Source organism: Triturus cristatus, chromosome 4_2 (genome assembly GCF_964204655.1).
Source record: "Triturus cristatus chromosome 4_2, aTriCri1.1, whole genome shotgun sequence".
Lineage (NCBI taxonomy): Eukaryota > Metazoa > Chordata > Amphibia > Caudata > Salamandridae > Triturus > Triturus cristatus.
Genome location: NC_140586.1, coordinates 778,725,858 through 778,751,238, shown reverse-complemented (window position 1 = coordinate 778,751,238; position 25,381 = coordinate 778,725,858). Strand labels below are relative to the sequence as shown.

The window sequence follows — 25,381 nt, the reverse complement described above, 5'->3', positions numbered from 1 at the left end:
ATTGAAAGTGCATGTTTCAGTCTGCATGTCAGAATTTTTTGATGAAATAGAAGAGGATTTGAGAAGTCAATCAAAATGTGCCCTAATTTATCTTTTTTCAGCACTAATCATAATTTCTATGGCAAAATGAACCCCTCATTGTGTTCCTTTCAAATTAAACTACTGACTCTCTACTACTCACTCTCTACTACTCACTCTCTACTACTCTCTACCACTCACTCTCTACTACTAACTCTACTACGGTCTACTACTATACTCTACTACTCACACTTTACTACTCTCTACTACTCTCTCTCTACTACTCACTCTCTACTACTCACACTCTACTACTCACACTCTACTACTCACACTCTACTACTCACACTCTACTACTCACACTCTACTAATCACACTCTACTAATCACACTCTACTAATCACACTCTACTAATCACACTCTACTAATCACACTCTACTACTCACTCTACTACTCTCTACTACTCACTCTCTACTACTTTCTCTCTACTACTCTCTACTACTCACTCTCTACTACTCGCTCTCTACTACATTCTACTACTCATTCTCCACTACTCAGTCTCTACTATTCTACTACTCTCTACTCTCTCTACTACTCACTCTGCTACTCTCTCTACTACTCACTATCTACTACTCTCTACTATTCACTCTACTACTCACTCTCTACTACTCTGTCTCCACTACCCCACTACCCTCTACTACTCACTCTCTACTACTCACTCTCTACTACTTTCTCTCTGCTACTCACTCTCTGCTACTCACTCTCTGCTACTCACTCTCTGCTACTCACTCTCTACTCACTCTCTACTACTCACTCTCTACTACTCACTCTCTACTACTCTCTCTACTACTCTCTACTACTCACTCTCTACTACTCACTCTCTACTACTCACTCTCTACTACTCACTCTCTGCTACTCCTCACTCTCTACTACTCACTCTCTACTACTCTCTACTACTCACACTCTACTACTCTCTACTACTCACTCTACTACTCTCTACTCCTCTCTACTACTCACTCTCTACTATCCACTCTCTACTACTCTCTACTACTCACTACACTACTCTCTACTACTCACTCTACTACTCTCTACTACTCACTCTCTGCTACTCTCTCTACTACTCTCTACTACTCACTCTCTACTCTCTACTCTCTATTACTCATCCTCTACTCTCTACCTCTCTACCTCTCTCTACCTCTCTCTCTACTACTCTCTATCTCTCTACCTCTACCTCTCTACCTCTACACCTCTACCTCTCTACCTCTTTCTACACGCACACATATGCACATATATATATATGCATATATATGCATATGTATGAGTATAGATATATATACATACATATATAAAGATATATATTCTGCATATCTATATAAATACAAATATAAATGCATGCATACATATACATATACATATATGCATACATATGCATGTTATGTACATGAAAGTTTGAAAAACACTAATAAAAGCAAAGCTAAAAAGCCACCTAATTACAAACAGAATTGCTTTAACTTAAACGAGGGCGAGACCTATTGCATTTTCAATGCGTGTTTGCTTTGGTTCCATCAAGAAGGCATTCAGATGTGTCACACATTTGCCATAAATTCTGAATGTTAGCACTCTAGTTGCTCATTAGATCACTATAGTAAAGCTACTGCTCACCAGGGAAGTCTGCTGCTGGTATTCAAAGTGCATGTTTCAGTCTGCATGTCAGAATTTTTTTATGAAATAGAAGCGGATTTGAGAAGTCACTCGAAATGTGCCCTAATTTTTCTTTCTGCAGCACTAATCATAATTTCTATGGCAAAATGAAACCCCTCATTTTATTCCTTTTTAAATTACATGTTTTAAGAGTTACCACTTTATTCCAATCAAGATGGCTTCAGGTGTGCCATACGTTTGTCATACGTAGGACTGTTAGCGCTCTAGTTGTTCTTTAGAACACTCTGGGAAGCTGCAGTAGAACACAAAGGAATCTACTGACAGTCTCTGCCCTTGTTTGATGTACATGTTTTACTGAGAATGTCAGACTTCATTCTCACATGACTGAGAAAGATAATGTGAATTTACAGAAAATATGCTCTCAGGTTAGTTTATAGATCACCTTCCAAACCTCTGTAGGAAAAGCATGAGAAAATATTCTTCTCTCAAACATGATTCATGATATCCCAGCAGAAGGCTTTTTCACATGGTAAAATCACCTTAGAACACACCACAATTCCTAAAATGAGTATGGTACCATCAACAAATGATTTATAATGTAACTAAAGTCTTAAAACCTTCTATTAACTGCAATGCTTTTTAATGAGGTGCTATCATGTATATTGGTCCCACGATGGCTGCCAACACTTCTTGGATGAAGTGCTGACAGCCAATCAGATCTCACCATGAGATGTGTGGTTAGGCTCCGCCCAGATATATATGTGATTTTGATTTTCTCAGGAACTACTGAACAGATTGACACCATTTAAGCAAAAGGCACGAGTCTGAAATGAGGACTACCTCTTTGCCAAATTTGGTGTAATTCCGTTCAGCAGTTCGGGCTTTAGCTGCGGCTAAAGGTCCTATGGGACATTGCATGGGGAAAACACGTTTTGGGTGGATGGGGCAGCAAGCTAACTGTTCAGAGAAGGTGGGTATTAGGAACTTTTTTGTTTTTAAAATGTGTGTCTGTGCGAACAAGTATGCAGCATAATCTCACTTTAATTCAGGAAGAAGAGGACGTTTGTGACTGTGACTCTGGGCTCACTTGGCAGAAACACCCCCTGACCCTCCACCCACATCGCAAAATGTAATGCCCGTGAAAAGGGTAGGTGGACGCAGTGTTATATAGAACATAGTCCTGAGAGCACGATTGAAAATGAAAACTAGATATAGTATATGGTATAAACTATGCACCAAAAAGTGTGATATAAAATGAACCGAGGCGTGAAATATAATATGCAATACATTGTGCGCAATGACAGATGGAGAGCGCGAGATAGCTCAGACACTAGCGCGTGCTATGCGTGCTATGCGATATGCGCCTTGGAGTGTAATATGCACAGGGCTGTGTTGTGTAACCTAACTAGTCTCTAAAGTTGTAATATAAAATATGTGCTGGGGAGTGTAACGTTGCATATGCACTGTGACAAGACAAAGATATGGATCCCAGATTGTAATATGTATGGCATAGCGCTGTGCGTTATAACATAGGCATCGAGGAAGGCACGTTAGATGGGGCAATATAACCCGTGCGAAGGCAAGTGTGGCATGACATATTCACATGGTGGTGTTACAGTGCACATGGGCTAGAGAGTGTCATAGCATACGCACTAGCTGATGGAATACAACACAGAGGTGTGAGGCACTCGGCGGGCACTGCTGGGTGTAACACAGCATTGGGCTCAGCCAGGAGCACGCTGTGACTCTCAAGTGAGGTTCGTCTCCTTTCCAGAGAGTAAAATAAAAAGTATTACACATCCGGTGGTGGATGTGTGTTGTATTAACCGTGTGGGGGGTTTCTTGCATAGTTTTGTCGAATTTTTGTCGAATCCCCTTTGAATGGCTTGGTGTGTGTGTATATTAAATGTGCCCGTCAATAGCTACCCATGTTTGTATAAATAAATGACAAGGGTGTCTACTTGGAGAGTACCCACCGGCGGGGGCGTCGGGATTAGGCATGGTAGGGCGTCAGACACGTCAGAGCTTCACTAGCGGTGTAAATACATTCCATGTGGATTCATTCTATGCATAGTCGCCTTTTAATGAATATCACGCAAATCGTCATGGTGATAGGTACATACGGTTTGTCCAGCATGTCCTAGGTGTTTCTCTAAATATATATTTTTAAAAAATAATAAAAAACAAAGGCCGGCCCCGGGGGATGGAGTCCCCGGGGCCATAAGTGGCCTGAGGAGGGGGGCAACGCAGCCCCCCCTAAAGAATTTTAAAAAAAGGGCATGACCCGGGGGTTGGGGTCCCCGGGGCCGATTAAGGCCTTGGGAGGGCCAAATTAATTTTTTTCAACAAAAAAAATTAGGGTGCAGGCCCTGGGGGATGGGGTCCCCAGGGCCACTAAATTAGAAAAAGAAGGGGGGCCACACAGCCCTCCTTCTTAAAAAGCTAAAATAAATAAAAGACCGATATCGCGCTGGAGGCCACGCCCCCTCCTTGCAGCACTCTGCAAACGCGCCCCCTGGCCAGTTGTAAGTTGGGGAATTAATTCCCCTTCAATACTGAGGGTCCCTGAGGGCCAACTAGCCCAACAGGTATCTCCAGTATGCGCCAGGGAGCTGCGTTGCAGACAGGTGTTCTGAGGCCCTGCCCCTTTTTACACCTCTATGCAATGCAGCTCTGTGGCGCTTACAGGAGGTACCTAGTGGGCTAGTTTGACCCTAGGGACCCTTAGGATTCAAGGGGACTTAATCTCTCAGCTTAGAACGGCCACAGGGCGCGTTTACACAGTGGTGAAGGGAGGGGACGGGGCCTGAGGTGACGTGTGCAAACACGCCCTGTGGCGCGGTTTAAGTTGGGGAAATAATTCCCTTTCAATCCTGAGGGACCCTGGGGGCCAACTAGCCCACCAGGTGCTTCCAGTAAGCGCCACTGCTTTGCGTTGCAGAGAGGTGGTGCAGGCCGTGCCCCTTTTTACACCTCTCTGCAATGGCGCTTACTGGACATACCTAGTGGTCTAGTCAGGATTCAAGGGGGCTTAATCTCCCAACTTAAAACGGCCACAGGGCGTGTTTACACAGTGGGGAAGTGAGGGGACGGGGCCTGAGGGGACGTGTGCAAGCACGCCCCGTGGCGCGTTTTAAGAGGTAGTTTTAATCCCCTGCCCTATTATATACTAGGGGCTTACAGAGGAGGTCATGCTGATCACAGGGGGACCCCAACGCATAGTGTTTCCTAGTGTATGTAGGTGTTTTTACTGTATTCTGAGTGTCTTTTAACATAGCACTGGCTCTAGGACTGGTTAGTCAGACTCAGTTACCACGAGTATCCGTCTTTTTTCCTTCTGTGCGTTTTTTCTTCTTTCTTCACATGTCCTATCTCTGTAGGCATAGTTAGAAATTAGCATTTAAAAAACCTTTGAAATTCACTGAATAAACCATAGGTTTCAGGCACGTTATAGTTAGGAATTAGCATTTAAAAAACCTTAGAAATTCACTGAAAAAACCATAGGTTTCGGAGGCGTTATAGTTAGCTGGACTTTTCACTCGTACAAAACCATTGAAATTCTCCCGTTATAGTTAGTTCAGCTAACTATAACTCGCGCGCCCGCAATGCACTGCTGATGACGTCACATATTACATCACTCATGACATCACTGATGACATCTCAAATGACATCACTGATGACATCATCCTTGTGATAGAGTGGCAGACCTACTCTCCCCCTAATATAACCTTTGATACACAAATTCAAAAATAGAAACTAAAATTTTGAAAACAATGGACATACCAATATCAGTTACTACAACCTATTCAGTAATTCTAAGCTCCACATACACATCCACTCATTCACCAACAGTCCTATACAGTCACTCATACATGTACTCACTCATCATATGTACTCATACACCTATACATCCTGTTACACAACGCCACTCATCCATAGAGTTACTCACACACATAGTCACTCATGCTAATAAAGAATCAAACATCCATTTACTTGCATATACAGTTATACACACACCACCACACTTACTTCTACAGAAACTTACACATACTTTTGGGCTCATTTATGAGCCCCTGCGTCAGTTTTGCGCCACCGGTGCGTCACTTTTTGTGACGCACCAGTGGCGTAAAACATGCGCCATGATGTGCCATATTTACAAAGTGACGCATCTACCTAGATGCGTCACTTTGTAAACCCCTGCGCTACATTATACCTGCGTCAGGTATACTGTATGCAGGGTGGGCGTTCCCACGTAAGTAAGCATCGTAGAAGTGACGCAGTGAAATCTACGAGATTTCACTGCGCCACTTCTAGGGTGCAAATGCGTCAATATCTTGCGCCTGCCTCACAGCAGGCGTAAGACTGACGCAGGCCCTTTCACATGTGGCTTGCCCCATGTGAAAGGACACATTGCTGGAGTTGCGTCACTTTTGTGACACACTCCAGCAATGCGTCACTTTTGCGCCTACATATACGTCAGAAATACTGACGTATCTGTGACTCCTTGCGACATGATGCGTCATACTGTAAATTTGACGCATCATTGGAGTCGCAGGGAGGGCGCAGTGAAAAATGATGCATCACTGTTTTCACGCAGTGATGCGTCACTTTTCATAAATGAGGCCCCTAGTCTTTTAAACAATCACTTATAGAAACACATACTTATTCATACAGGAACTCTTTCAATCTCTCACTCTCACATATACTCACTTATATACACCAATAGTCACATATACTAGTTTAAAACATATGTAGTTACTCATAAAGACACTATTGAGACAATCATTCACTCACTAACACACCCATGCACACACTTATACTCCCATACAGTCCTGCACACATGCGGTCTTCAACACATACAAACAGTGAGTCACTCATTCATGCGCCTATGCACTACGTAATACCCCCACCGAACCATACTGACACTCAGACACTCATACTGATACTCAAAAAAACAACTAATCACCTATATAGACACTCATGTAGCTACTCACCAACCCATGCAGCCACTTATACACAAAGTGAGAGACTGATACAGATATTTACATATTTAAACATTACTCACTAAGCCATGTATTCACTAAGATACACTTAATCAGGCAGTTATACAATCAATTTTTCAAAAACAAATCATCCATTTAGACACTTATATACCCATTTATTCTTCCATCAACCTTGAGATATACATATATAAAACATATGTAATTTTCAGAAAAACACACATTCCCTGGATGATGTCATCAGTGATGTCATCAGTGATGTCAATTGAGATGCCATCAGTGATGTCATGAGTGATGTCACTGACCATGTCATGACTGATGTAATATGTGACGTCATCAGCAGTGCATTGCGGGCGCGGGAGTTATAGTTAGCTGAACTTACTATAACGGGGGAATTTCAATGGTTTTGTACGAGTAAAAAGTCTAGCTAACTATAACGCCCCTGAAACCTATGGTTTTTTCAGTGAATATATATATATATATGATTTACGCTTTTGGTGCTTTAATCATGTTTATCTGCTTCTGTCTACTAATCATTGCAGGACACATATTTTATGCAAGAATAACTTTGGTTCAATAAATACTATTGAAAATGTCCCACTGTGTATTACCTGTATATACGCACGAGTGACTGAGCTAAATGTTCTGTACTGTTTTTGCGATCCCTGAGGGATCAAGGTTGTCATACTCAGTGGTTTGCAGAAACGATTCGCTCCCTGGTAGGTTAGTGGGGCTGACATTGGCACTGTGAGCTAGCTTGTCTATAGGTCTACATATTCATCGGGTTGCCCCGGAATCAGTCTTGACACCAGGCCAGGGTTGAAGAGGGAGTTGTAGGGTCTGCCTCTGAGAAAGTTTTTTCCAATTTTCTCTCTGTTAAAAGTAGCTTATGAAGACTCATGGTAAGTCTTTTGTATGGCTTTTCTTCACCCCTCTTGAGACCCTTGGCACGATCTCTCTCTTTGACCTCTCTCCTTTGAGGTGAAGGAATTCTCACTGTCCTCATCAGAAATGACAAATTTGAGTTTCTGTAGTCCCAATAATCGCCTCATTTCTCTGAACGGGAACGTTTTTGAGGAAAAGCTTAGACATATTTTGTAGTCCTTTACCTTGTTTTCTGCTACTCTGACATATTAGTGCAAGGGCCAGAGAAATTAAATATGAAATATAATCTTTGATGATCCAAAAGAAGTAATAGCTGAAGGAACTGAGCAGAGCTCAGGCTGACTCCCTTCACAGAACGTGGGTAGAAAATCTGAGGGACTTAGCCTCTGTTGGGAGTGTTCTAGAGGGTGCTGCTGCCTGACTGGTTATAGTTCAAGCTTGGTCTTTTTTTAAAAAGGACATAGATAGGCTATTAAACTGACTTTTTCATTACCATTATAGCCTATGATAGTGGTACATACTGCTTTATTATAATACCGTCGAACTCCCACTTCGACAACGGGGAATGATTCAAGCATGTGAATCTATGAAAGATCCAATGCTGGAGAACTTAAAAATAGAAAGCACTTGACAAAGAAGGCACTGCAGGTAAAATAGAAATCACTTGACAAAGAAGCCACTACAGAGAAAAGTAGTTAACAGAAAAAAAACATTTTGAATTTCTATCTTGAAAAATCAGTCTTAAACATGCATTGAAATAGAAATGTTTAAATTAAGGTAAATAGTAATGCTATACATGGCATGGTAAGATGTAGCATAAGAAATATCGTTAGGTTGTTGGCATGGGTAAATGTTAGCGTTACAGTAAGGATTAATTTTATGATTAGAGTTGATAGAGGACTGAGGTTCACTGCATCGCAATGCGGGGAGAAGTGTCGATGTCGTAGAAGCCTGTTATGTCCCTTTGTTGCTGACCAGGGGTCCAGTCAACTGATCCTCTGAGATTGTCTGGAGTTCTCAGTCCACACAGGCAGGCCCAACTCAGAAGAGCAGCTCACAACAGCAGAAGAGTAGTGGTGCAGCGACAGCAGATACTTTGCAGAAAATCACAGTAGGGCTTTCCTTCTTCCTGGCAGAGTCGACAGATCCATAAGTGATCTGAAGAGCTGTTTCTGAATGCCACATATGTACACCTGCTGCCCACTTTGAAGTGGGAGAAACTTCTAGGCCCCCTTCAGAGGGGTCTGAAATGTCATGCACCCCTGCGCTAGCCCCAGTGTGAAACCCTTTGTTAGTCTGCTGAGGTAGAGCCATTGTGATGTGCACGTAAGGTAGGTGACAGCTTCTTCCTCCTCATCTTGACTGAGATGGCTCATCCTGCCAACACCTATTCTCCCTCTACTTTACTGTCTGAGAGCAATACACAGAGACCCCTTGCCACCTACATCTAGTCATGTGACTCAGGATACAGGCTGCAGGCAGCAAACACTTAGGACAAGAAAATGGAAAATTTCAAAAATTGGCATATTCAGAATTGTCAATAAGGTAACCCTATGTTATCTTATGGGAGAGGCAGTCCTTGCAGTAGTAAAAATAGATATAAGTGTTTTTTCACTATGAGGACATGTAGAAGTTAAAACCACATGCTCAAAGGTTTAAATACACTGCACCCTTCCTTATGGGCTGTTTATGGCCTACTCCAGGGGTGAGTTATATGTCTCAAAACGAAAGGTTTATTTTGACAGGTCAAAATGGCCATTTTAAACTGCACGCACATGCTGTAATTGCAGGTCTGAGGAAGGTTTAAAGGGCTACTTAAGTGTGTGGCAAAATCAGAGCTGCGTGTCAACTAGTAGCATTTAATTTACAGGCCCTAGGCACATGTAGTACCACATTACCAGGGGCTTACGAGTAAATTAAATGTGCCTATTCGATGTAGGGCAAGTTCATAATGTTTAAAGGAGAGAGCACAAGCACTTTAGCACTGGTTAGCGGTGGTAAAGTGCACAGTCCTAAGGCCAACAAAAACAAATGCAGCAAAAGCAAGATGAGTAAGAACAAATCTGGGAGAAATCCACCCTAATGCTGACAGCTCTAACAACAGGAAATAATTTTTGATGATTCTGAAAAGCTTTACTACAACTCAATTCCCCACCAGCCCTCACCTTATGCCTTTTGAATAAATTGAAAAGCTTCAGCACATCCTTACCTTGAATTGTTCAGAAATGAACTACAAACTTAGGATTTGGAGCCTACTAATATATTCACAAACTAAAGTACAGCAGGATGTTTATGACATCATACTCATTTCATAGTCTGCTATATACGAAGAGCTGACATATGACATATGTGACATCTGTTCCTTATAGTATAATTCACAGCAATACAAAAGGGTAGTAGATATTCTCCGGAGAGGTCCATTAAAATGAAGAGTCATAGGCATTGTAAAGTTCAGTGTGCATTGCTCATTCGATTCTCTGCTTTTGTGGATGACAATCCATGACCATGCTGCAGGACTATTTAACAGACCCAATTGCTTTCCATATTCCATTTAGGAGTCGGTGACCCAAAAGGACCACTGTTAGACCTGGTACCATTGGCGAGAGTCTCCCTTCCATTTGTTTACTGATTGCCTCCTCTGCTTTTGATCTGTTTGCTGGTTTTAGATGATTTGGGCACTGTGCCACAGTGCAAGTGCTCCCTATGTTAAATTGATGTATTGATTAGTGTGTCTCAGGCCTGCCATTACAGAGCCTGTGTGCAGTCTAGTACTGCCATGTTGACTTGGTAAGTGCACCCACTTGCCAGTCCTTAAACCTTCCCTTTTTCTTCATATCAGACACTCCTAAGGTAGGCCCAACGGCAATGTGCATTGTAAGTATAAGGTAGGACATGTCCTGGTGTGTGTGGCATGTCCTAACAGTGAATTACAGCCGTTTTCATTTTCACTATTGCAAGGCTATCAGTCCCCATAGGCCAGAATGGGCAGTTTCATTATAACACCTTATAATCCTAACTGACCCAGGGAACATGCTGGAAATTCGAGTTTAGTATGCCTGAACTCAGAATGATAAAATATATCTTTTAGTGAAGTGGGTTTTAACATTCTGTGTTTGAAAATACCACTTTTAGAAGTAGGTATTTTCTTACCTAACCATCCAGCCTGCCTCTGCTAGCTTGTGAATTGTGTGTCTGGTTTTGTGAGTGACGGGGGCTGGGGGATTCCAGGAGACGGGGTGAGTCAGCACAGGGCTGAATAGACCTATCTGCAAGTAAAGTGGTGGGAAGAGTAGCACCTGGGTCTGAATAGGGCTGTGCCTGCCTTTCACAATGTTGGCTCCACCTCCTGTGGTGCGTCTGATGACCCTAGCCCACCCTGCCAAAGGAAAGAAGGAGTCCTGTAAACAAAGTGCTCCAGGACTGCACAGAACTGGTTTGGACTAGGTACAGGCCCCTCTGCCTTCAGAGGACAAAGGATTTAGTAGTATAAATATGGGGACCCAGACCCCAAGACTTGAGATCACTTCTGGAACAACAAGACAAACCTCTGCCAAGGAGAACAACCAAGGAAGCTGTAGGAGTTGGACTGCCCCCCTGCCAGTGTGCTGTGTTGGCCTACAGTGGTGTCTTTCATTATCTTGCAGAATATTACTCCAAGGGCTTGAACTTGTGCTTGCCCCCTGCTGAAGTCTCAGGGACAAAAGGCTTCACCACCAGCTCCTCTCTGAATTCCCATGCTGGGAATTCTGTCTGCTGAAGCCTGCATGTCGCTGGGAGCTGTAAGCGCAACTCAACGAGAAGAAGCGTGTCGCAGTAGCAGCTGTTGCTGTCGCATCGCCGGAGAAGTGTGTCGCCGACACAGAGGTCGCCGCCGCATCACCAGAGAAGCGTACCTTTGTCAAAGCTGTTACCGTACGCATCACTGGAGAAGCGCGTTGCTGCCGTTGCATCACCGGAAAAGCATGTCGCAGGACCTGTCGCGGCTCCAAAGTTACAGAGTTCGCCGCACGGCCGCCGGGGGTGCACACATGGTCTTCACGTCGTCGCATCAAGGGCGCCATCTTGTTGCATCGTAACCGGAACGCAGTACGATAATCAACGCATCACCTCTTCTTCGGTAAGGACCAAGACGCATCCCCTACTCTGCGCAAGCATTGAGGCGTGATGCACCGTCTCCCCCGAAGCAAGGAACCGACGCATCTCTACCCCTGCGAACCTTTTGTTTGTATTGCGTTATGCATTCAGGTACTTTGGTGAGAAATGTGTCGCATTTATCATCAACTTGAACTAAGTTACTTCTACCACCATTAAATCTATTTTGAGTACAGTATTGTGGATTTTTGTCGTTTGTGGTCTTGTGTTAAGTCTATATAAAGAATACTTATTTTTATAAAACCTGTGTGGTGTCCATCTGTAGTATTTTCACTGTATTACTGTATGTGTTCACAAATGCTTAACACACTGCCACTGAGATAAACCTGTCTGCTCGTGCCAAGCTACCAAGGGGGTGAGCAGGGGTTATCCAGACGTGTAATCCCCTTTCCCTGACTTAGAAGCAAGGGTCCCTATTTGGTCAAAGGTACCTACCTCTGCCAAGTAGAGACCCCAGTTCTAACAACCACAAATTGAAAATCCTCGCATTACCTCTATGAAAGACAAGGTGACTAAAACTTTGAAAGTTGGTGGACCTCGGCTGTGGAATTCTCTCTCAATTCATTAGCCCTTCGGCATTAAAGGCTGCTCCTTCGCCCAAGGAATTCCTTTGATTCTGCTGCAGCCAGGAAGTATTTACGTTTCACAGCTTTTGTTGTTGCACCCACTGTGGCATGCTTTCTTTAAGCATGTATCCCTGTCTGCATTAGGCATCCTCAGTCATGCAAGGGTTCAAGACTTGCACAGTTCAGTCCAGCTCTCCTGGCTACCTCAGCATTTCTTCCCTCGGTGCTAAGCATGAAAGCTTGTTGTTCCTACTTGCCTACTTGCCTGTGATGCTGTCAGCATGGGCATTGTAAACATGATATGGCCAGTACCCTGGATTGCCTGCTGCTCAGTGCGCGCTGCCTTCTCTTAAGGTCATCAGGCTAGGCCCAAGGGCTTTCTATGCGTCATGAATAGTGGGCGGTTCCTACCTTCAAACACAAGACATCTATTAGAAAATAGCATCATGCTTGAGTGACATAAGTGCTCCTGGGAGGGCTGTGGGAACAGTTGATCTAATTTGGTATTCTTCAAAACAGCAGGTGTCTGTGACCCTCAGGAAGCCCGCTTCAGCAGAAAGAAAGCCGTGCTTGAGCGGCACCATACTTTTCTGGTACCTTGAGCGCTAATGGACCAATTCAGTTAATGATTATGGCACAGGCCCAGCCATCAAGGAGAGCTCTTGTGGAGCCTTTAATGCACGAATGTTAGCTAATGCTAAATGCTGCCTTTCTACAACCTAAGGTACTGCTACTTCCTTCTCAGCAGCAGCTGGGTGTAGGGGCCAGGACCTACTGTCCTGCCCAGCCCTGGTGTTTTCTTGACCTGGCAGCAGCATTCCATGGCCCTCACAGAAGACCATTTCCTATCTTCACTCCCCAGGAACCCAGGCCACTAGTCACTTGCAAACTGCTGATGTATGAAATAGGCACCACTACTACCAACTCCTGGGAGCCAAAAGGACCATTACGAAAAAAGTCCAACTGAGCTTCCAATCTTCAGAGTCCCTGGCAAGTCCATCCTCAACTGGTAATAATCCTACCAACAGAGCCCAAAAACGTCCATAGGTACAAGTCCAGAGTGTGGCTCTCCACACTCCACGCAGGGTTCATCATCTGTACAAGTCCATCCTTCTCTTTTGCTCCTCATCTTCTCAACTGTTATTCCGTCTAAAGGTGTTTCAAAATGGAGGGGGCGGAGGGGTTTATAGAGATTGGAGTCGCCTACCCAATTCAGTGATTTTTCATCACCTCTACAATCCCAGCTGGAACTTCCAGGTATCCGGCCCCTAAGTGCTCTTGTAGAAAGGAGTACAATGGCAGTTTAGAGGAAAATTGCAGCACATCACTCCTTTGAGGGAGGCTCTTCCCACTCAGGATAGGTTTCTTATCTCCAAAGCTTCAAAGGAACCCAATATGGTGGCTGGTGCTAGAGGCCGCCTGCCTTTTCTCCCTTTGTCCCATGTGGGAACATCCTGCAGTTGCCTGACATTGAGATGCTGCTAATCGGTTCACCGATATTTCACCACACCCCTGTTCCTCTGCCAGGAGAAATCCAATCCTTACAGGATTGGTCTAGATCTTCAGGGGGCTTCGATTTGGCAGTTAGCAGGTCAGTGAATAAATCTCCCAGCGACACATCTCAAAGCTGGGATCCCATTAAGGGTGGCTGAAGGAAATATGCTCAGCGTATGAGTACTTTATTGAACTCATACAGAGTAAACCACACTTAATATGTATGTGTGGGAGACTCAGTAATGGATTATAAAGCACAAGTCACTGTATTTTCCATCTAATGTCAATAAAAAGTTACATTTTAGGCACACTTTAACCAAAGTGAAAACCAATTAAAACACTACAGATGTACACTTTGGCCAGAAATAAAAGGGGACATTTCTGTTTGGATTCCCTGTTTAATTATAAGTTTGTAGTACACCACAGTCAATGTAGTCTGGGTGCCATCTGCGACAGAGCAACCTGGGCACAGATGTAAGGCTGACCCATTCAGATGTCTAACTCTGCGCAAGACCTATACAAACATTTTCACTTCCCACGATTTTTGACAAATACAAGAAGAACAGGGAATTTTTATCTTTTATCACCACAGAAGGTTACAGCTTAAATCTATTTTAACACACAACTTACAGTGGGTGGGAGTCCACTAAGTGGTACACACCACAAAGGAGGTCCAAAAGACAGACATCCAGAAGCAATTGAAATTGGGGTTGTTCACAGGTTAGAACCCGTTTAACAGTAGTAGCCAAGTGCCATAAACAAGAGTGGACACAACTGCAGTTTTTTTTTAGCTGCTCCGGCTGAAGCCTCTACAGTGATGCAAAATACAGGGTTTCAAAGTTGTCATCTCACAAGCTTTTCACTAGATAGAGCAATATTGAAAACGGTGTAATTGTTTTACCAAATACCAACTAAAACAATACCTAGCTATGCACCCTCTCTTCTATAGGTAGAAAGAATAACAGTGCCAGTTGACAGATGCAGATCATTACAAAAATGTGGAATAGTAAAGAACAAGAATAATTTGAGATTATCAATTTTAAACTATACTTTGAGAAACACCTTAAAAGCACTTATGACAAAACAGAAAATAGCTACTAAACAGCAAAAACACAGAGGGTGCTTTGGAGTTCAAATAGCCGAGTCACCATAAAGTGAATCGACTATATATACTTTGAGAAATACATGTTGTTGACCAATCAATTGCAGTATACTTCATCACAAAATAAGGACAGTGTTAAGAAACTGCACACATTATCAGGACTGCCTGTAACAGACACTGTCTTGCATCTAAGTAAACATTACTTTGACCAGAAAAAACACAACGTTGCGCTGAAACCCAGTGGTATGCAATCTCAATAGTGAGCTCATGCTAATATTATGTCGCAGTTAAAATTTATTTTAGAACATGCCCTGATAGCCATATTTCTCTCTTCTTTTTACTGGTTGTAGGGTACTTTAAGCATCTTTTGGTCCTCAGGCCCTGATGAAAGTGTCAAAAACCCTTGGCAGTGAAACATATTGGCCGGTCATAACAATAATGACCAAATATGACAGTTTTTTTAGCGATGCACTAGGAGACACAATCAAATAAAGGCTATTGGCCACCTAGTCAAACTTTCAACTTTTAAGACAACCAAACCACTAACACAAGAGAAGACCATCATAACAGAGGAGTGTGGTGATGTACATAAAGAAATAGAGAATGACTAGGATGTAGTTAATATCAGTAAAGGACAAATAACTGGTCCTATTCGCAGAACCTGGCCATCTGATCAAGGAAGAACACTACAACCTACCCATCACACTTCATGGTATTTTGTATTTGTATTTGTAGTTGAATTTATAAGGCGCACAGCTACCCACAAGGGGTCTCCCGACGCCGATCAATTAGTGATTACCCAAATCAGATGTTAATGAGAAAAAAGCCAGGTTTTAAGGTCCTTACGAAATTTAAACAGAGATGGTTCAAGTTTCAGCGAGACCGGGAGAGAATTCCACAGTCTAGGGGCAACACAAGAAAAAGAGCAGCCGCCGATTCTTGTCAATTTGAAACGGGGGATCAGAAAGTTGCCCTGAGCTGATGATCTGAGGGGGCGGGGTGGCAAGTATGGTTGAACCAAGGCCTTGAGATAGCCTGGAGCCGACCCTAGCTTGATTTTATGTAAAAAGCAAAGGGCCTTAAATTTAGCGCGGTTTGTTATGCGGAGCCAATGAAGATCTTTGAGAAAGGGAGAGATTGGCGAACTCCACGGGACTTTACAGAGGAGGCGCGCGGCTGAGTTCTGTACTAGCTGAAGTCTCCTCTGGACCTCCTGTGTAACCCCAAGGTAGAGCACATTGCCGTAGTCCAGGCGAGAAGTGACTAAAGCCTGGACCACCTGGCGTCTTGTGCCCACCGGGAGCATCCACAGAATTTTGCGGAGCCACCCTAAGATGGAAAAACAGGTGGCTGCTACCTTAGCCACTTGATGTCGCATAGAGAGAGATTCATCTATGACAAAGCCAAGATTGCGAACCTGGGTCACTGGAAGAGGTAGTGGGCCCATTTCAGCCGGCCAATGTGTAGGGCCCCAGAGGTGCTTTTTTTTACCTAAAATAAGCACCTCTGTCTTGTCACCGTTTAATTTCAGGAGATTCGCCTGCATCCATTCTGCCACTCGGCTAAGTCCAAATTTAAGAGCTGATGAAGTATTGGCTGCGGCCGCTGAAAGGGAAAAGAGAATCTGGGTATCATCGGCGTATGAGTAGAAGGAAAGACCAAGGTCTTCCATGATGGTAGCTAGAGGTCTCACGTAGATATTAAAGAGCATGGGGCTCAGTGAAGACCCCTGTGGGACCCCATGCGCCGATGAACGAACAGAAGAAGAAGAACCAGAAGAAACAACCTGAAAGGTGCGACGATCTAGAAAAGAGGCCAGCCAAGCAAGAGCAGGGCCGGTCACTCCAGCCGTTCTCAAGGCTCTAAGAAGAGTTGAATGTGAGACCGTATCGAATGCGGCGCTTAGATCTAAAAGAATAAGCGCAGCAGTTTCGCCATGGTCAAGGCGAGAGCGTAGGTTCTCAGTGACCCCCAAAAGGGTCGTTTCGGTAGAAAAATGGAAGCGGAAGCCCGATTGGGAAGGATGTAGAAAACCTATGGACTCAACATGAGATGTAAGATGTAGATTAATGTGTCTTTCCAAAATTTTAGAGAACGTAGGCAGTAAGGAGATAGGTCGAAAATTGGCAAGTGTCTTGGGGTCTGCACCGGGGTTTTTCAAGAGTGGCACAACCAAAGCTCTTTTCCATTCATCTGGGACTATGGATTCACGTAAACAGGAATTGAGGAGTTCTTGGATGATTAGTAGAACATCTGGGGAAAGTTGTCGAAGAATGTTCACGGGAAGTGGGTCAAGAGGGGAGCCTGAGTTGACTTTAGTTAAGCAGGCGGGTAACGAGTCGGAATCCAACAGGGGCCATTCCGAGATTAGAGTCACCTGGGGTGACGGATTCAATGGGGACCAGGTAGAGGGGTCAGGAGAGGGTGAAGGGGAGGTACGGGACAGGGCAGTGTGAATAATTTTGACATTGGAAATAAAAAAGTCAGCTATTTCATTACATTCCACTGCCCCTAGGATAGGTGGAGTGGGACCAGTCTTAGAACCAGCTAGCTTCTTATCCATGGAAAAGAGGGCTTTCGGCCGATTAATGGCCTTTTCAATAGTTTGTGAAACAAACAGAGCTTTAGCCATTCGGCAGGCTTGATGGTAATGCCTGAGTGCTGCGCGATAGATTAGTTTATCATTCGGGGCATAGAATTTGCGCCAAGACCTCTCCAGGTGTTTGCATTTAGATTTAGATGCTTTCAGGGCGTTTGTAAACCAAGGGGCAGGAGCGAGATGCGGAGTTGGTGGCCTGGGACGTACTGGCAGATGGTAATTGATGTTAGCGGTTAGCCAGTGAGATACTTCTTGAGCTAAGGCGGTGCATCCACTATTAATATCAGGGCAGCTGGCCATAAGAGAGGTGTTGATGGCCGAGATATTTAGCTTGGACCAGGCTCTGCGACTATTCCTGGTGCCAAGAAGAGACGTATACTTTGTCAGATCAGCAGGCAAAGTGAAATAAATGGCATAGTGATCAGACCAATCAAGGGGGAGGGCAGGGGAGGTACAATCAAACGAAATGTTGGAGATGACAGGGTCAAGTAAGTGGCCTGCCTGATGGGTTGGGCCTTGGTTGCGAAGTGATAGGTTAATAGCCTCGCAATCTGATAGAAATGTTCTACTAAGACTGTTCTGTGGGTCCTCTAAATGGAGATTTAAATCTCCCAAGATGGTGAAATTTGCTGCCTTCATTGCATGGGGGGCTACGGAGTCAGCAAATGAGGTTAGCCATTGTGTAGGTTTGTCAGGAGGGCGGTAGATAAGTAAACCTGATAGCGTCAATCGAGGGGAAACTGCTATCTTGAAAAGAGCGGCTTCGCAGTGTGGGAGGGGAACAGCATCCAAAGAACAACAGAAGGTGTCTTTAAAGATGATCGCGATCCCCCCACCTTTCCCCGTGGCTCTGTCTAGCCTAACTATGACATAACCTGGCGGCAAAGCACAAGCTACGTCAGGGCCAGAGCTAGCATGGAGCCAGGTTTCCGTTAGGAACAGGGCATCTGGCTGGGTGGAGGACAATAAGTCGAAAATATGGTCTCTATTTTTGGGCAAGGAACGACAATTGATGCTCCAGAACTTATAGAGAGAAATTGATGGCCCTAAAGTAGCTGTATGACCAGAGAAAGCAAAGTTACAGAGCGAGCATTTTGATAATGCTTTAAGCGAGCAGTCAAGAGGTGAACAAGAAGGAGGTGTGTTGTTAAAGCTATGAAGCTCCTCAGAGGAGTAGGAGACCAAGCAGCCAGGTGAACGCCCAGAATGGGCAGAATGGCGGACCGCCGAGCGCCTCAGGGCGCGGACGGGCGCAGACGGGCTTGCCTTAGGCGCGCCCTCGGCGCGCCCGCTGCGCTCTCGCCCGCTGCGCGGTCGAGAAGTGGCGTCTATTATATAGGAGTAGGAGAGGGAGGGACTCATCCCAGCACAGGTGCGTGTAGCCAGTCAAACCCCCAGCGTTGGCAAGCCCTGTCTCCAACGCGTCAGATTCGAGTCGTCTGCACGAGGAGCGGGCAATGGATGCAGCGGTGGCGGGTAAGTGTAAAGCTAGCAATTTTAAAACACAAAGTGTAAGCGGAATAAAACACACAGAGTAAGCAAACAATTTAAAAACTTCTAGCAGTCAAACCTCCGGCTTCCGCCTCAGAGGAGTCACTAAATCAATCTAAGCGAGCAGGGAGGGGAGAGAATAAGTAGACAAATGGGCGGGACTCGTCCCAGCACAGGTGCGTGTAGCCAGTCAAACCCCCAGCGTCGGCAAGCCCTGCCTCCAACGCGTCATATTCAAGTCGTCTGCGCGAGGAGCGGGCAATGGATGCAGCGGTGGCAGGTAAGTGTAAAGCTAGCAATTTTAAAACACAAAGTGTAAGCGGAATAAAACACACAGAGTAAGCAAACAATTTTAAAACTTCTAGCAGTCAAACCTTCGGCTTCCGCCTCAGAGGAGTTACTAAATCAATCTTAGCGAGCAGGGAGGGGAGAGAATAAGTAGACAAATGGGCGGGACTCGTACCAGCACAGGTGCGTGTAGCCAGTCAAACCCCCAGCGTCGGCAAGCCCTGCCTCCAATGCGTCAGATTCGAGTCGTCTGCGCGAGGAGCGGGCAATGGATGCAGCGGTGGCGAGTAAGTGTAAAGCTAGCAATTTTAAAACACAAAGTGTAAGCGGAATAAAATACACAGAGTAAGCAAACAATTTAAAAACTTCTAGCAGTCAAACCTCCGGCTTCCGCCTCAGAGGAGTCACTAAATCAATCTAAGCGAGCAGGGAGGGGAGAGAATAAGTAGACAAATGGGCGGGACTCGTCCCAGCACAGGTGCGTGTAGCCAGTCAAACCCCCAACGTCGGCAAGCCCTGCCTCCAACGCGTCAGATTAGAGTCGTCTGCGCGAGGAGTGGGCAATGGATGCAGCGGTGGCGGGTAAGTGTAAAGCTAGCAATTTTAAAACACAAAGTGTAAGCGGAATAAAACACACAGAGTAAGTAAACAATTAAAAAACTTCTAGCAGTCAAACCTCCGGCTTCCGCCTCAGAGGAGTCACTAAATCCATAGATGAGATGTCTCCTGTATTGGGACCTGGTAATTTGTTTTTATCTGTCTTAAAGAACAGACGCCACTGGTTGGGTTGGGCCCTATACCTAAATAATAGGGAGAGTCACAACCCCACAGAGGTGCTAATTTGTGTCAATTGATGAAGTTTCTTATGATGTACATTAGACTTAAAGCCTACTCTTCCCACCTTACTTCTAAGTATTTCTATTAGACGTTGGCCATAATACATAACACCATCTCTGTCACTACTGTGTCACAACGAACAAACATGGAAAGAGCTGCATAAAAATAAACATTATTATAAGTGAACCCATACCTTGGCACAAAGAAGAATATCCAGAAAGTCTAAATGTCTTTTCTGTTGGATTTTCTCCAATTCTTTCTCATTTTTCAGCAAATCTTTTCTCTGTTGAATCACTTTATCTGTCAATGAAAATTACAAATTTGTTTTAATTTACAATCAAACACTGGGGTTACGTTCTACAGCAGACAGAGTACCATAAAAAGAAGCATATTCTTTTATGAGACTTTTGACATAAATGGAATGCACAAGATTGTCTAGTAGAGAAAGTAAGACAGTAAAACATGGTTAGTTTAGCGAGACTATCCCGTTGCCAGATAGAGGCCACAGCCAAGCAAGTTACATGAACGCCGATTTGCAGAATTTCAGCTAATAAATTATTATTGGTTGACAAATGTACACTAATAATCTCCCCCTGGACTAATGCAACATTCTACACACCCAAAAATCTCTATCCTTAACATGTTAATAGCATCTGTAAAAAAGTTATTTCTAAACACAGTGCACCCCGTTGCGTCTGAGGTCCGCAACAGGTGCGGCTGCACAGGTCGCACTGCCCTGCATTGGAACATTTTTTGCATCTGTCTCGCATGTAGAAATACAGTCTTATCAGTAAAGCCAACCACTGTGGCTTGCTTCAAATCCTGAGTTTCTGCTTCTCCAGACCAAACTCTTAAAGCATACTGACGACTTGTATCAGTGACATGATACTCCTATACCTTGTAATGCTCATTGTCTTAAGTAACATTTTCTATAGACTGAAATACACAAGTATGATTCATTGTCTCTGTATAGTGGGTGATATAAAGTGCTCTGACTCCCTACCCTGGTAAGAGTAGCGCTATAAGCTATAAAGCAAATGAAAAGCATTTGAGAGAGGAGCTATTATAAGCTATAAAGCAAATGAAAAGCATTTGAGAGAGGAGCTATAAGGGGCACTGGTGGAGTGCAGTAGTGAAAATTTGTGGAGAAGGAGGTTTTTTGGGGCTTCAACAAACATTGGGCACTGGGCGCCACCAGCGCCAACGCTGACCCTGTTTCAATGCCTCCAGCATGATGGAATTACATCTGCATTCTCCAGATGTGTTGCTTACCAGATTCTACTGATTTGTTGACCTCTCAATCACAATAACTGCTCAAACACATTTGTTTTAAGAAGACACAAGTTTATTGCAGTTTTATCAGGTTTGGACTGTCAAGCGACACACTTGATCTAATTATTCTCAAGCAAGAGCAGCTGTGGGCCTTATCCTGGTTTGAATTCTTACATCATTTACATTATAACTTGTTTTTTAATGTTGTGTCCATTAATCTAGGCATGTTATGAGATTCATATTTGGGGCAGATGATGGTCATCATGGCCACTTTCTTGGCAAAATAAATGTTGCTGTCCGTCACATTCTTATAAAAAACAGAAATACTAGATGCGCTTTGTAGAAAGGAGCCCAAAAGTACATCTTAACTCTAAAGAAAGTCACAGGATGGTGTCTCTTGAACAATCTGCCTCTAAATAGCATGCTACAAATATACCTGCAAACTTACTGAAATGAAAATTAATGCGGATATTAAAAAATATTTATTACACACTCTGCATTTTTTGTATTCTCTTGCGCTTTGTTTCAAAACTCTCCTTGGACTCGCGAGCAGCCGAAAGGAATACAGTCAACTGAAATCGGGAAATACATATAAAAATGACCCATAAACTTGAGTATTCATGTAAAAACAGCCTTGTTCTCCAGGGGGCCCTCTGCATCAGGGTCTATCGAGCACTGGACTTCAAAATCGTACCCAAACTTGTCTTTGGTGGTAGAAGCACTTAAAAAGTGATAAACTACAATATTTTGGCAATTTAGTTACTCCCAGGGTCTCCCCTACATGTTCCAGGGGTGGCGTGGTCATGTCATTATAAGGAGGGCCCTTATTAAAGATATTTTGAATGCCTTTGGGTAAGAGGAATTGCACATTTCACTTTCCCCATTGTAGTCAAGTGCCTCCCAAAATCGACATTGGTCCTAGGAGCACTGTGAGGTGAGGGTCTACACTATTTTTGCATATTCATGACCCCTAATGTCTCCCCTAGGTATCCCAGGGGTCGTGAGGGGATGTAACTATAAGAAGGGCCCTTGTAAAAGATGTTTGATATGCCCTGATGATGTATTGATAAATCCAACAACATGCTATTGTTGAATTTATCCTGAAACACACAGAAAATAAGTTATAAGGTTTTCGTGTCTTTAAGTCAAAATTCAGCCTTTCTGTGGTCTTCCCTGATTTGTCAGAGCTAAAAGGATTAGCCAGGCTGCTTTGATGAAGTGATAAGTGCCTCACCCACAGAGTGGCTATCTGTTGGGTAGAGCTCTGCTACACAGGATTGCCAGAGTGTGGGGGGGGGGGGGGGGGGGGGCGAAGGCGTGAAGCATGAAGCTTCACAGGTGGATAGGACAGGCAGAGAATGTCAGGCCCATATACCCACCAGTGCCTCTCGCCCAGCCAGATGGCAGGCTTAGGGAATGGATTTTCATATGGTAGGGGGAGGAGAGCTATGGAAATGAGCCATACCGGAGGTTGATTTAACTAGTTCTTGCTCCTCTGCTGAGTGTTCAGCAATACTGAATTTTGGAAAAATAGCGCTTTCTGGGATAAGATTATGCCACACTTTAGAGGAAGTGCTAATGCTCTGGGGTGTTGCCCTGCACCTCCTTAGATAGGTGGGCTCTCCTGCTTGACCCCAGTGAATACTGAATACATATTTGAGCGGTGCTGAGCCTCTCAGATCTGCTGCTTGAAACTAAAAGAAGTAGGCTTGCCAACCTGGGACACTACCAGGCCCTGCTTTCTGACTGACTGCACTTGCTGCATTATCTGGAACTGCAGCCTTTTGGATGTACCTTGCTTCAAGAAGAATAAAAAGTGGGCTCCCTGCAAGCAGGGCCGGCTTTAGCACTGGTGGCGCCCAGTGCGACAATGTTAGTTGGCACCCCCCCCCCCAATGACCACATCCACCACGGATTCTCTCACTAGCACCCTTTAACAGTGACCAAGTCTCCATAACCACTTTCACTCAGATGCATTGAATGAGTTATATAGCTTCACTCACACCAGTGTAGGGTGCCAGAGTAATTTGCATCTCACACACACATTACACAGAGATACACAATCATACGTGTGTAAATCAGTGCATAGGAATTGTTACAAAAGCCAAAGGAGTACAAGTTTCGGAGTCACTTGTCATCCATACTGGTCGGCCGTATAGTTTAGGAGTGCTTGGTGTGGAGAAGCACAAACAAACTCAGAATCGAAAAAGAAACAGCATAGTAGGGAGTTTTCTTTAATAATTAAGAATCGATTTCTAGCCAAATTAACCCTTTATGCAACATTAATCTATGCTCTAATGTATACTTTGCAGTGTTTATGCAGTTCTATGATAAAAGTTAATAGCTCACTGTTCTATATGAGGACTTTAAGTTATAAAATGCTAGTAACAAAAATATGTTTCTTTTAAAAGCAGTAACATGCTGACCCATTTACATTACATGCAATCTGTAATCTACATGGTATACGTTCTCTGCAGCAGGCATATTAACACTCTGAACTACCTATACATAAGTCCAAACCGCAACTATACTAAACTCCGATCTATGTCTAGGAAGAACATTAATCACAGGCATTCTCTTGACATTTTTGTGATGCCTGGTAATTGCTGGTGGAAAGGAAAGTGGCAGCAGGTGCTTTAAAATCATAATAAACTTGCAAACACGGCGCCCCCAGGAAGCCAGCACCCGGTGCAGCGGCACCGGTCGCACCGCCCTAGAGCCGGCCCTGCCTGCAAGCTACAGGTTAATAGAGCTCACCTGGATCATCACCACCAAGAATCCCCTGCCTGGAGTGTGCCCAGTGAATTTGTAAGGGTTTTGTTCAGGTGTATTGGAGGAATTGTGGTCCCAACCGATTAGGGACAGTGTTAAAGATGCCAGACCCTTGGATTGTGTTTTGGAAACTCTGGACCCTCAAGAAGAACTTCAGGTAGAAGTTCCAGATGTTTGGAGCTACTTTGGAAGAAAGCTTCATAAGGGGACCCACTCAACCACGAGAGCCAAGCCGGCCACCTTCAAACGCGAGCTGGCCTTACCTGCCGGTTCGTCCTGCTGAAAAGCTCCGGGGGTCCAACTTCCACGGTTTGACCAGGAGCTCCCTGGAAAGCACACCAGTGAACCCTCATTGAACCTAGACTGGTGAAGAGCATCGACGGACCCTGGCAGAAAAAGCTCCAGAAAAGTTTCCAAGTATGAAAGTAAAATCTCGGCCTACCACAAGTGGAATACGGGCAGGGCTCCATCGCAATCGGCCTGAAACTTTGACTTTGTCCCTCTCAAGCCCACCCAGATGTCCTAAAGTGGCGCTGTAGTTTTCAAGTGCTCTATAGTGCTCAATGTGCTCAATCTTTAAAAATTCATATCTCTGATTCCTTAAATTGGATTTTTCTCGTTTTGGTGTCATTTCATAGGTAACAATATTTCCTATTTGTATAAGTTGGTGTTGGATACTTATTGTGTGTTGTGTCTTAATTATTCACTGAAATTTGTGTTTTTAAATGCTTTGCATACTTGTCTCCTATGTCAAGCCTGCCTGCTCGCAGCCAAGTTTTCCAGGGTTGAGTATGGCAATAATTTATTGAGACCTGTACTGAGCCCTAGACTGTGTTTGTGGCCCTATTGCCAGTGGTAGATGCATATTTACCACTAGTAATAACCCACTGTCCAACTTTTGGTGTCCAGTGGTGTGGATGAGGACTTGTGTGACTTAAGATTTAAAAAATCCTCTAAATTGTCTCAGAACAAAACATTTGAGTTTTGAATTTGGACTAAAATTATTTTTAATCCATTGTTTTGATTTTTCCAAAATTGTTCTAAGTCTTATTGCTAGTTGTTGTGACTAAAAATTAGGGTTAACGTGGAGGTGGACCTAGCTAAACTGACTGAGCTCAAGATAGCTGAGCTTAGGATACAGTGTGAGCTTAGGAGGCTGCCTGCATTCAACAAGATTAGGAAGGCAGGGATGCTTAAGTCCCTAAAGGCCTGGGCTGGGACAGCTGAGGACATTCAGTGGGGGAGGA

General features: G+C 44.1%; 1 protein-coding gene across 1 annotated transcript in view; it reads right to left on the bottom strand.

The window, feature by feature from the left end:
* The window catches only part of LOC146835028 (cytochrome P450 4B1-like), a 235,963-nt gene that overhangs the window by 119,212 nt on the left and 91,370 nt on the right, over window positions 1-25,381 (bottom strand). Inside the window, exon 7 of the mRNA XM_085602689.1 lies at window positions 20,284-20,390. Coding sequence (XP_085458815.1) covers window positions 20,284-20,390 — 107 coding nt within the window. The remainder of the gene's footprint in view (window positions 1-20,283; window positions 20,391-25,381) is intronic.